Consider the following 12,500-nt stretch of genomic DNA (forward strand, 5'->3'; position numbering starts at 1 on the left):
CTCCCAAACTTCCACTTTCTAAATATTAATGATTGGATGACTGTGAAATTGTATATGACAAATCACTAATTATATGCACTAATCTTTCCATCCTTGAAGGCCCAGTGGAAGTTGGTCAGGGCAACACAAAGTAAACTGCAATTTGGCACAGAGAAATACAAAGCAACAAATTTTGTACTCAATAAGTGAAGGAGACTCCAAATGGTCTTAGAACTAGTCAAATAACTCCCCAGGGGCAGTGATACATGTACTAATATTCTAAACTTTCTTCATGCCAATTGTAGAGCTCTTAAGGCCTCCCCCACTCCATGTTGATATAAGCTGCCGTAATAATATCTAAGCTCCCTGCCATAATAAATTAGAAGCCCATTTAAAACCCACTCAAAGTTTTATGAGTCCAGAGCTTATAACCAGCATTTTTAATTACCATTGTTCTTTTCATTGGTGCTGATTACATGTATATTATTTCTTTTTCATTTACATGTACTAGGAGGTTTTATTTCATCCATACATCGTAGGCAATGTATTGGAGGGCTTGAGGAGCTGACAAGCAACATGTCTAGTGTAGATTCCGAACAGGATAAGCAGCCAATCAGCTCTGTCAATGGACAATCTGGTGACAATGACGCAGGTTTAGCTGGGAAAGAAGATGCAGAAGATCATGCTCCATCCACAGAAGGACTGAAGGGAATCTCTGACACAGAAACTACAGCTATTTTGTCGGGTCATGGTGAAGAAGCACAGTCACCAAAGGAAGGTGTAAATGAAGATGAAGCTAAGGGCTCACAGAGCCCAGAAATAACTAATGGAGAAATTGCTGGAGGCCATGAAAATGAAAATGAAGGTGAAAGCTCTGTTGCAGAAAATAAGCCTGATGAAACTCCCGAACAAGTATTGGACAACAAACAGGTTAATAATGGTGTGGAAGTTACAGACATTGAAAATGAAACGGTTGAAGCTGGAAAGGAAGTTGAAAAAGCTGCAGAGCAAAATGAACCCGAAAAGAGCAATGATATTGTTACTGCTGTGGAAGATGAGGAACAAAATAAAGTCGAAACAGAACCAGTAGAGGTGGAAAAAAGATTCAAGGAAGGAGCAGTTTTTGTTGAAAAACAGACTGAGGAGAAGAGTGAAAATCAGCCTTCAGAGGAAAGCAAAGTTGCAGTAACAGGTAAACTGGGCATAATGTACTAGACTGTGTACGTATTGTAATAAGGTAAGGTAAAATCTGCATATGAGTCAAGTGGCCCATCAGGCCAGAGATTATCCCAGTTTCTGTAGCATGAAGCGAATGGGAGTATTTTTACTCCCCTGGATGGGATGCTAGTCCATTGCAGGGTTACCCCTTGGCAGCATTCAATTCACCAGAACCCACTGATACACCTGGTTAGAGAGAGGCACTGTTAGAGTTAAGTACCTTGCCCAAGGACACAACACAATTTTCCCAGCCAGGGCTTGAACGTGGACCACTCAATCCAGAGATGAGTGCGCTATAACCATGAGGCCACCTTGCTGGTTTTTTTTTGTTTTTTTTTTGTATAAATTTCATCTCCCTCCATAATGGGACGCCACTTTTTCAAACATTCAATTTCCCAAATCATTTGGTTAGTTGAGGTAATTTGCATTCCTCTTCAAGTTGTTGGTTTGAAACAGGTTTCCTTGTTTGAAAACTTCACTGCTAGTGATGCCTGTTGTTTATCTGTCATGGGTGAGAAAAGGGGTAATTATTAAGTTTTTTAGTGGACATTTTGTCTTATGGTGATCATCATATTACACCTGGACATTACTAAGCAGCTGCTAAAAAATTTGATGCTTCAAATAACAGCTTCTAAGAAGACTGGAAGCTACGTGAAAATGTTAAAACATTTTGAAGTACTAAACAGGCAGAATAATATATGTAGACTGAAGTTGTAGACTGCAATAAAGAGCAGAGATGCTTGAATTTGTCGTCATTATTGAATATAAGTGAACTGCAGTACATGTGAAGAAAGAGGCAATTGATATACTGTACATGGCAAAATTGCGGTGCTGGCCTGGTGATATGTGAATTCATTGTTGTCTTATAGGTAATCATGTGAGTGCTAGTGCAATAATTACTAATTAGAGGATTTACACCAATTTGAAAGAATTTTCAATTATAAATAAATAAGGATTTACAAACCCTTAGCTGCTTGAGCTTTCATACAATTACGTGAGTATGTTTACTAAAGTATATGACTGAGAAAGTTATAAATATGCACACATAAATTTATACTGTAGTGCAATTTGAAAATTAACAATAGACTGACCTGCTCTTAGGCGATCACATTGGAGTAATTTCCTCTGCCATAAAACTCAGTTGGCAATAATAGTTACAGTCCAGTCATGAGATTAAAAGCAGAGGGAGATACTTGTTACTCTTTATGCACTTTTGGTGCTAGATCATTATTACATACAGCTTACAAAAACCATAATTAAGCAAGGCTGCCAATAAGGGCCATAATCCATAACACCTGTTACGGCTGAGTATGTTTGATGGGCCCTTGATGCTATGGGTGAACTGGACTATAGTTGATACAACTCACCCATAAGGCAACAGGTTGTTATGGGTGTGAAGATTAAGGCTACAGGGGAATCAAAACTTAATGACAGCCTTGTTAAGTTTTCTTTTTTAACTCTTTGAAGACTTTGAGGCTGCTGACAGGAAAAGAGCAGTGACCATCGATAATCCAGTGGATATGAATGAACTGACTACGAAAAGTGGAGAGTCACCACAGAAAGCAGAGGATATTCATGACAGATCAAGAACTCTAGGAGATATTGAGGGAAGAGCTTCGTCACCTTTGAAGGTATATTATACTCACTTTGTATCATCTTTCCCTTCTCTCCATGTGGAGAATGGGACCATCAATGATCTGCCTCCTCCAAGCAATTCGGTCTTTGGCCACTACACTAAATTGTATCTTCAAGGTACAGTGCACACATATTACTGTGTGCTTTGCCTGTATGCTAAGGTTCTTGCTGTTTCAGTCCTGTCTGTGACTTTCTTGGTCATATATATTCATTCCAAAAGACCACTAAGACAGAATTAGTTATCTACCGGTAAAGCTTTGTCATGTACTTCCAGCTTCAGCAAGGAAGTTTTAAGCCACCTCTTTGCAAATTATTATATTTTTTTTTTTTTTGTATCTCTTTCGCTATGTTCTCATACAACCGATTTGTGTGATGTAAAGGCTCTGATGAAATTGATACTTGACTTGCTGCAGATGCTTTCCGTAGATTTATAATGTTGCTTTTAACCCTGAATAGGAAGACGTTGCTGTTAGATCACGGACAATTTGGTACACAGATGAAGTGGAAGACACCCCATCAAAACCTGACAGTGCAGCGACTGAAGAGACCGTTAGTTATTCGACAAGTATTGTAGGGGGTGTGGTTCATAGAATGCCAATCTCATCGTAAGTTTGAGCATTATTTGAATTTTGCATTGTGCATGTTTGACTCAGACTTAACTAACCAGGCTCCTATTTACACAAAATTATCGTAAGGTCTCGCGTAATGTAACCAGGATCTAGTTACTTTCTGTGGGAGGCACCATGAGTTAATGGTTACCACTTTGGACGTCATGTAGAGTAGTCCGGGTCTGAACGCCAGCTGGGTCACTGTAGACTTTCTAAAAGCTGTTCACTTTCAGTTGAATGTTTTGCACTACTCCATATATGATCTACCTTGCAGCCTTTGCACTTAAGTTTTGACTGCAGCAGACATTTTTCACTCTCTGAGTTCAGCTTGTGGAGCTCAACCTGTGGGCAATTCTACATTCATTGTGTTGTGTTTAAGTGCAAGACACTTAACTTTGAAAATTCAATTCATAGGGCCTCTCTCCACCCAGGTGTATACATATAGCTACTGGCAACTCCCCCCTGGGTGGGATGCTACATGTAGTCCCCAACAGGGTTACTCACTAACCTTTGATTTGCTGGTAGCTATTTAAGTAGACACTTGGGTGGAGAGAGGCACTGCCAGAGTACAGATTCCTGGCTGGTGATGGAAAGAAATGTGGTCAACTGTGTTTGGTGATCAAAGGAACGTTATGTTTTCCTTGTTTATCACACATAGTCTACATGTATTTATGCACACTCTATCTTTACCTAATTTCGTGTTTCAATCTTAAGCTCACCCAAAACCCAACACAAGCCCAAGGAAGGGGGTAGTCCACAGCTCTCGCCATCAAAGAAGAGGTCAGTCATAGATTCTCTGCTTGGACGGCATAAAAAATCCAAAGGTAGCCCTGAAAGTCCGCAAAGAAGTAGTGCCGGAGTTCAAGATGCTGAGAAAGAAAGCCAACAGGGTCCACCTGAATCCACTCCTGTTACTCAAAATGGCGTTGTAGATGCTGCAAAGAGTGACACTGAGCCATCAGGGAGTGGGGCTAGCGCAGAGATTGCAGAAGCTAAAAGCCCTGATGTAGATCAGGAAACCCAGGTCAAAGATGCTACGGAGAAAGAAGGTGGAGGTGATGAAATGAAACTAGCACCGGTAGCACAAAGTGAAGAAGATACTAAGCAAGAAATAACTGAGGCGAAAGAAGGGGAGGTTGAGTCCCAGGATGCTCAGGAGGTTCGGGTGCCAGTAGAGGGTGCAGAGGGGAAAGGTGAGACCAGCACTGAAGTTCCCGAGGGTGAACAGCCAGAAGAACCTAAGGACGCTGCTAAAAGAGCTCATTCGGATATTCCAGAGGAAGAAGAGACTAGTCCCCAACCTGTAGTAAAGAAGAAGAAACCCATTTTTGGTGGTATCTTTGCTCGGCGCAAGAGCAAGAAATCAAAAGGTGATCTCGGAAGCCCTCCTATTGAAACAACACAAGAGAAAGAAGGTGGAAAACCAGATGAGGAGCAGCTGAGAGAAAGTATGTCGACAAAGCCTGCGGATGATGCTAAACTTCAGGCTGTGGAAGAGGAAGAGACAGTAGAAAATGGCACAGACCAAGGAGGTTCACCGGACACAAGTCAGACCACTGATACTGCACAACAGGAAGTAACAGAAGATATGATTAGTCCGGCAACTGATCAAGCTGTAGAAAGTGCTAAGGAAGAAATTGCTGATGAGGGACAACAAGAAGTACAGACAGCAGCTGAAGGGGAGGAGCCAAGTGCCAAAGAGGAAGAAACTGTAAAGACTGAAGATGTTCAGGAATCCGCCGAAGAACCATTACAGTCTACAGATGCCGATGGCGCTGTTGACAAAGAAGAAACAGAACAACAGTCAGTCCCCAGTCAAGACACTCAGCCAGAGAATAAGCATTCTATTTTCAGTGGGTTTTTTGCGCGGCGTAAGAGCAAGAAATCGAAGGAGTCTTCGGCTGAAACACCACAAGAGAAAAGTAACAACGTTGAGGAGCAACAACAAGGTGGAAGTGAGTCGACAAAAGCTGCAGACGATACCAAATTGCAGGCTGTGGTTACTGTAGAGACATTAGAGAATGGGACAGACAAGGATGCAGCTCCAGAAACAAGTGGCACCACTGATGCTGTACAACAGGAAGTAACAGAAGATGCCATTAGTCCAGCAGAAGATCAAGCTGTGGAAAGTGCTCAGGACGATATAGCAGATAAGGAAAAAGTCGACGAGAATATTGCAGAGCAGGAAGAAGAGGAAGCTATAGGAGGGGAACCAAGTGACAAAGAAGAAGAAACGGTTGTGCCTGAAGATGTTCAGAAACCTGCGGAAGAACCATTGCAATCTAAAGATGCTGATGCCACTGTCGAGAAAAAAGAAACAGAAGAAGTACCAATCCAAAGTCAAGAAAGTCAACCTGAGAAAAAGCACTCCATTTTCAGTGGTCTTTTTGCGCGACGTAAAAGCAAGAAATCAAAAGGTGACGTCCCAAGTACCCCTGGTGAAAGACCACAGGAGAAGGAGGGCGACCAAGCAGTTGAGGAACAGCAAGGTGACAGTGCGTCAACACAAGCCGCAGATGATGTTACGCCACAGGCTTCGGAAAGCGAAGAGAAACAAGACAGTGCCGTGACAGACCAGGATGCGCCAGCAATTGACACCAGTGCTACTGAACAACAAGAAGTAAGAGAAGTTGTAATCAGTCCAGCAGTAGATCAGGCTGTGAAAAGTGCTCAGGACGAAATAGCGGATAAAGTCGATGGAAATATTGGCGAGCAGGAAACAACATCAGAACAGGAGTCAAGTGGCAAAGAAGTGGAACCTACCGGAACTGAAGATGTTAAACAATCTACAGAGGAGGAAAGTGAAGTTGCTAACCATAAACCTAGGGTTGAAGAACCTAGTGAAGACACAAGCAAAGAAACAAGTGGTATGTTATTAACATTCTCCTGTACTGTATTGTACTGTGTTGTGTTGCGTTACGTTACGTTGCGTTGTGTTATCCAGGAACATTACGTGCTATTGCGTTGTGTTACGTTGTGTTACTACAGCTATCACATTGCTCTGATGGTGTCTGCTATGATGGTGCTGAATCAGCTGTTTGCTGCTAGTTAGTTTCCATCTGCATAAGCAATAGAGCCCTTTTTCCGTGTTTACATAGCCTCATCTAAACATGAGAGGTACAGTGTATTCGGAGAATTCGAGACGGAACGCAGTCGAGGGTTTACATAACTTTCGAGATTCTCAGTTATTTTATAAATGTTAGGAGGAGCAGGATCAGGAGCAGGATCGCCCTCGTAAGCTTCATACAAGAGGCACATCTTCTCTCTCTTCAGTTTCAGACAGGCCTGCAGGGGAAAAAGAAACATCACCTGAATCAGAAGAGGCTCAAGATAAAGGCGATGTAGTGTTACGGGAACGCATTGCACTGACTCATGGTTCACACATTCCCAAAACACACGGCATGCAAATGAGGATTAGTTATGCTGAGACCGTCGGAGAAGGCAAGTGATTATTTACTGACTTGTCACACGCTCAAAAGTTCATTTCTCTTTACTAATTTAATACATTTTTTGGAATTTTATTTTTAAGAATTTAGTAGTATATCGAGGCACTGAGTTATTATGCATGTACGGTCTTAGTCTGTGCGTGGCTAGCCCCGATCGCTTCACTGTTGCAAATTTTTCAGTTCCGCGCTCGCCGAATGTTTTTTTCCGTCCTCGCCGGGAGCCTGTTCGCAGGCTAGTGCGTGGCAAGAAGACTGTGATCGAGACTTTGTCTCCTCGTTGACGATTTTTTCTTTAATTATTGTCGTCACTGTTCTATTTGAAAAATGCGTTGGTGTTATAAGGAGTAGATAGACTTTGATCATTCTCGGGAATAATTAAGTAAACTAACGTGAAAGCATCGTATATTTGTTCGAGGGTATTTTTTCTGTCGCGAGAAGGAAGCAGATTTTCGGGAGGGAATTTTGATGAAAACACATTAGCTTTGAGGAAGAGATTACGCCCAAAGTCAAATATCTGAGCATATGTAAACAGTAGCTTCCATTTGGCGCCAAAATATGCTCGGATATTTGTCCGCGGACAATATCTGTTACGAGAAGCGAACAGTTTTTCGAGAGAATGAAAAAGTGTGATGTGAATTTTACCGTGTTCCGTGAGACGTTTAGACCAATAGCGCGTGCAACAAAAAAAGTATTATTATAACTCATTCCATCTTACCATTTTATTAGGCGGTCGAGAAGTCGAGGTGATTGGCACACCAGAACGAGTCTCTGAAGCAACCAATCAGAAAGGCAAAACGCCTCCTGATCACCGCGTGTCATGCCGGGATCTGGGAGACGCTGATCACGAGGGATGGCTTGCTAAGAAAGGTAAGTACGGGGCAGAGGGGTGGGGAGGGTGGTAGCAATAATAAAGTCATGTGACTTGGAGCAACTCCAACATTTTTTAACCTATGTTGTATATTTTTCCAGGAGGGCCTCTGTTCTTTTCTAGCTGGAAGCCCAAGTGGGTAGTTTTGAAGGAAGGAAAACTGTATTACTTTAAAACTTCCTTTGACTCCGAAGCCGGTGGAGTTATCAACATGGAAGGAGTGACTGTTGCTCCAGCACCTGAAACGAAGAAGAACTTGTAAGTTCATTCATCACACGTACTTGCTTGATTCCCCACGAAAACAATACACCAGCTTTCCACTAGTGACGTGAAAATGTTGCTGCTTACCGGGAAAATTGGGAAAGCATAAAAAGTTCGTAGCTTTTTTCGTTTACACAATCGACCAAATTCCCGACATTTTTTCAATCTAGTAGACTGGCGCGTAGCCAAATCTCGCGCATGCTTATTACGTTTTTCCGCTCTGAAGGTTCGTTGCCGTCGGAAGCATGTTTGACCTGTCGTCAACCTCGTTCCCAGGGTCTCTCTTGTTCCCGCCCTTGTTTCTCACGGGAAGATGAGAGACACTGGGAACGAGGTTGGCCTGTCGTTTCAAACCGCCCCTAAACCAGCTCTATTCTAGATAAGGGGTGTACTTTCATTTTGTTAGTTTTTAACTTTTTTTCTTTTTCCTCACAGCTGTTTCAAATGTGAGCAGCCGGGCCCCAAACCTCAGATGTCACTCTTTAAGGCGGACAGTAAAGAAGACATGGAAAAATGGCTGACGGTGTTAACGGCTGCTTCTAAGGGAGAAGTCATACACAAAACAAAACAGCACCATCTGACGCCCATGGGTGAAGTCGCCATGCGAAAAAAGTCAGGATCCATTTCAACACAACGGACCAGTTCAGTTCTTGGTCAGTATTTAGGGTTTGGTTCTTTCGCTGTTTAATTGATTAATTAAATTCCTCAGCTGTTGTTTGGGTCACATGGTGCTTCAGCTTTATTGTCGTGAGACTCGTGGTATGACGAACCAAATCACAGCCAAACCGAGGATGGAAATAATATATCTACCATGCTCCTAATTGCCTCAAAAGTGTGGCTTGCAAACATATTTCTAATAAAGAGCATTTTTCTCGTGACGTCAGGGCAGCCATATTGGTGTTCCAAAACAATGAAACGGCGGCCACGTTGGTATACCAAACCGACCCTGTGGGAGTTGAACTCTTTTCTCATGTAAACACTTCCCTTTGTTTCAATAAATTTGCATGTGTACTGGCCACGTGAGTGGAAATGTTCTATATTTTCTCCATGATTTCTTATTTATTATTGTTACTACGTTGTAGTCCTTCTTTGCAACTGAACTGAGATTGTAAGAGATTCTGCGCGAACTGATGATGTATACTCTTCTTTTGCGAGACGGTTTGGCTTGAAATTTCCCTGTAGTTAAGCGTCCCTTTCCAAACTCTACAACATGGTTAGCAGTGTTAGTTAATCGAAAAAAATTTGAAACCGATCACTGCGTTTATACAACCTCTCAACTTAATTTGAGGTAACGCATCTGGTGTCATTTCAATTGTAGCTGTTGGAGGACGCCACGACTTTTTAGAAGACGAGGAAGACTTGAAAGCAACACGAAGGAGGTCTACATCAGGCTCTCTGTCGAGATCACCCGAAAAAACGGAAGGGAAAGACAAACGATCGTCTGTGTCCAGTGGCACGCATCCAGTCATTACTGAGACTCATCCGGTACCTGAAGACACACAGCCAATACTTAGTGACACACAGGAGGCGTCTGAACCATCTGAAGACAAACCAGAAGAAACGAGCAAAAGTAGTGAAAGCGAGATGACTGAAAAGCCTGTCCCTGTGGTGGATGAGGTTTTAGTGAATAGTGAAAAGATAGCGGTTGAGTCTGTGCCTGTTATTGAAGTGTCTGACCAACAAGATACACCCGCTGTAGAAAGTTCCAGCGACACTGCCCAAGAAGTTGCATCTTCGCACGAGGAGGAAGAGGGAAGTAAAGGACAAGCTAGTGTTTCCGTGGAGGTGACGGCTGAAGCTGAAAGCGCACAGCCGGACCAGGAATCAGCTCCACACGTTTCGGACTCTACAGTTGATGAAACAGACGGGACTGTAAGCACAGTGACGACCGAAAGCTCACTTACCGTTGTAGAGACAGTAAAATCCACTTCAGTTATTTCAGAAAAAGTCGAGACAGTGGTATCAGTTGTTAAAACAGAAGTAACAGAGGTTAGTTCTGCTCAACAGCCGTCAGAAACTGACGAATTTAAACGAGACGCGAAGGAAGACATCAAGGAAACGAGTCCAGCCCAACTTGATGAACCATTGTCGCCGTCGAAAACCAAATGGTACTTCACGTTAGACCGGCAGGAAACGTGGTCTGTGCCACCCGAGGTCGAACCAGAGAAATCTTCGTCGCCTCCCAAGTCCCCCGGCTCAAGATGCGACAAAGTATCGATTAAGAGCGACAGAGGATCCATTAAGAGCGACAAAGGATCGATTAAATCTTCGTCGGACGATGACGATCTGTTGGTCATGTTTCAGAATGTAAGAAAAGCGCGCCTGTCAATAGTGGGTGATCACGTGTGGGACTGTCCAGAGAGATTGCGGGCGCTGTCTTCGGTTCATGATGGTAATGAGGAGACACTTGTCAAACTTAGAACACTGGAAAGAACTCTTAAAGTAAGTTAAGTTTCTGAGCTTTTTTTTTTTTTTTTTTTAATTTCAAGTAACGAGTGTAAAGAGGTCGCACAATAGAGGATTAATCATTTTAGATCATCCCTGGAAATATCAGGACGGTCCAGAAATATTCCCAGGTCTTCACCCTCCCCATTTTCATCCTCCGCGAAAACACTAGCTCAACTCGCCTGGTAACATCCGCGGAAGATCTGGGTATCATGTCTAAAAGTAACGTGAGAGGGATTACCATGGCAACAAGGCCTCTGTGGAGGATCAACATTCTAGATTTCACCCTTCATCCTTTCTTGTATTTTGTTCCTAATTGTAACAGGGTATACTGTAAAGGTAAGGCTAGCTTAAAAGATTTACCGATATATGAAACATTTTTTGTGTTTATAGGATAAAGAGAAGCATCTGTCAGAACTTAACGAACTGCTGACCCAACCGGAAATAAACCGAGACTCGATGTACGCGTGGAAATCACGTCATTCAGATCTACTGGAGGAGTTATTTCTTCAGTACGATGGGGACATGCAGGAAGAGAGCAAAAAAGCAGCTGAGGGAAGGGAGGGTGAAACGCAAGACCAACGAAGTTCTAAATCGGGGAAGGAGGATGAGGAAGCAAAATCTTCGGAAGGATCGGAAAAGGAAGTCAAAGAGGAAACGCCTGAGGAAGTGGCAAAGAAATCAGACGAAGAGCAGGCGACTTCTTCTAAGAATGAGGACGAGGGAAAGGTGGACGACGAACAAGTAGCGGATGAAGAAAAAGAGGAAACCGTACGAGACCAAGAAACTGTCCAGGACGAACGACCATCAAGCGAGAAACAGGACGATTCAGAGCAAAAAGAAGATAACAATTTTATAGTGACTGTGGAGATCCAACAAACCCCGACCGAGAGTGTTTCGGTCACAGACTCGGAGCAAAACGTGCAAGAAGCAGGAACACATCATGACAAGCACGCACAGGAAGAAGAGGCCGTGTCTAGCAATGAACAGAGACTCCCTGACAGTCAAGAGGAAAGTCACGAGCAGGAGGACAGTGATGTTCAGGATACGCGCTTTTGATTCTTTACAGAACAAGATAGACTTCTAAAGTCGGTCTCCTCGAGAGATGCGGGAACTGAAAGGTAAAGAGGTTGTAAGCTAGTCAAGAATCAATTAGCGTATTGCTTTTTGTCCAGTAACACGGCACATAACCATGTCAGCTAGGGAAAGATTACAAGCAGGTAGGGTCGATTATTTGAATGAAGCCTAGGTAGTATTTAGTAAGGTCGCGGATAACATTACAAACGCCGTTTTTATTATAATTTTGGATCATTTTGTTATAATGAGTTAGCTTCTGCAGTTTATTGATTACAAGTCCCGTTTAACCCGGTTTTAGTCGGCGCTTTAGTCACCCAAACTGACCGGATTTATTCCTATTTAATTAAGTACAATAAGTATTGGTGACGGGTAAAATTAGGAGACAATGTTACTCTCGTTATGTCAAAATTCTAATTATTAGAATTTCGACGAAACGCAAGTGAAATTACTTCTTAATTTCACGCGTATACCATTTGATTATCGTTCAATATTATGGGTGACAAATTACGCTTACGATCGTGGGTTTTTGACTTGTGTATTGTCGAGAGGTCATCGAGAAATTTCGCGCCAAACGTTGCCATGGCAATTCTATAACTTCATATGTGAAATTATAAATTAACGCTGAAATTTCGCGCCAAAGTTAAGGAGTATTTTGTCATTCATGATATTAGAACGAGAATGATTCCTAACTCAATATGCAAGCGAACCATAACAGACCATCACGTGCTTGCCTACGCTCAATTACTAGCCGCTGTTTGGGAAAGGAGTCCGCGCTCAACGTAGACCAGAGAGCGGCGGTAATCCAGCCTAGCGCATGTTGGAAATTATGATTAGAAAAGTCAACATCTCAGGGAAAAGCAACGCTTGAATGGGAATCCGATGACAGACGTCTTCCTTCAAAACTGTTTCCTTGAAATTTAAAAAAAGTTGTGCGGGAGACAACGGTGAACTCCTCTTTACAGT

The 12,500-nt window shown here is 42.7% G+C and overlaps 1 protein-coding gene across 2 annotated transcripts in view; it reads left to right on the plus strand.

Moving 5' to 3' along the window:
- LOC110062897 (uncharacterized) overlaps positions 1–12,500 on the plus strand; it is a 20,130-nt gene that overhangs the window by 5,547 nt on the left and 2,083 nt on the right. For both annotated transcript variants that reach the window (XM_089283071.1, XM_020769843.2), the window contains 10 exons: positions 491–1,171; positions 2,665–2,828; positions 3,289–3,437; positions 4,155–6,307; positions 6,714–6,881; positions 7,613–7,753; positions 7,856–8,012; positions 8,451–8,668; positions 9,334–10,457; positions 10,854–12,500. The exon at positions 10,854–12,500 is cut by the window's right edge and continues 2,083 nt beyond it. In XM_089283071.1, coding sequence (XP_089139197.1) covers positions 556–1,171; positions 2,665–2,828; positions 3,289–3,437; positions 4,155–6,307; positions 6,714–6,881; positions 7,613–7,753; positions 7,856–8,012; positions 8,451–8,668; positions 9,334–10,457; positions 10,854–11,519 — 5,556 coding nt within the window. In that variant the 5' untranslated portion in view covers positions 491–555 and the 3' untranslated portion in view covers positions 11,520–12,500. The remainder of the gene's footprint in view (positions 1–490; positions 1,172–2,664; positions 2,829–3,288; positions 3,438–4,154; positions 6,308–6,713; positions 6,882–7,612; positions 7,754–7,855; positions 8,013–8,450; positions 8,669–9,333; positions 10,458–10,853) is intronic.

The sequence above is a fragment of the Orbicella faveolata genome, unplaced genomic scaffold (assembly GCF_042242905.1).
Source record: "Orbicella faveolata isolate gen_17 unplaced genomic scaffold, um_ofav_v1 contig_12, whole genome shotgun sequence".
Taxonomy (NCBI): domain Eukaryota; kingdom Metazoa; phylum Cnidaria; class Anthozoa; order Scleractinia; family Merulinidae; genus Orbicella; species Orbicella faveolata.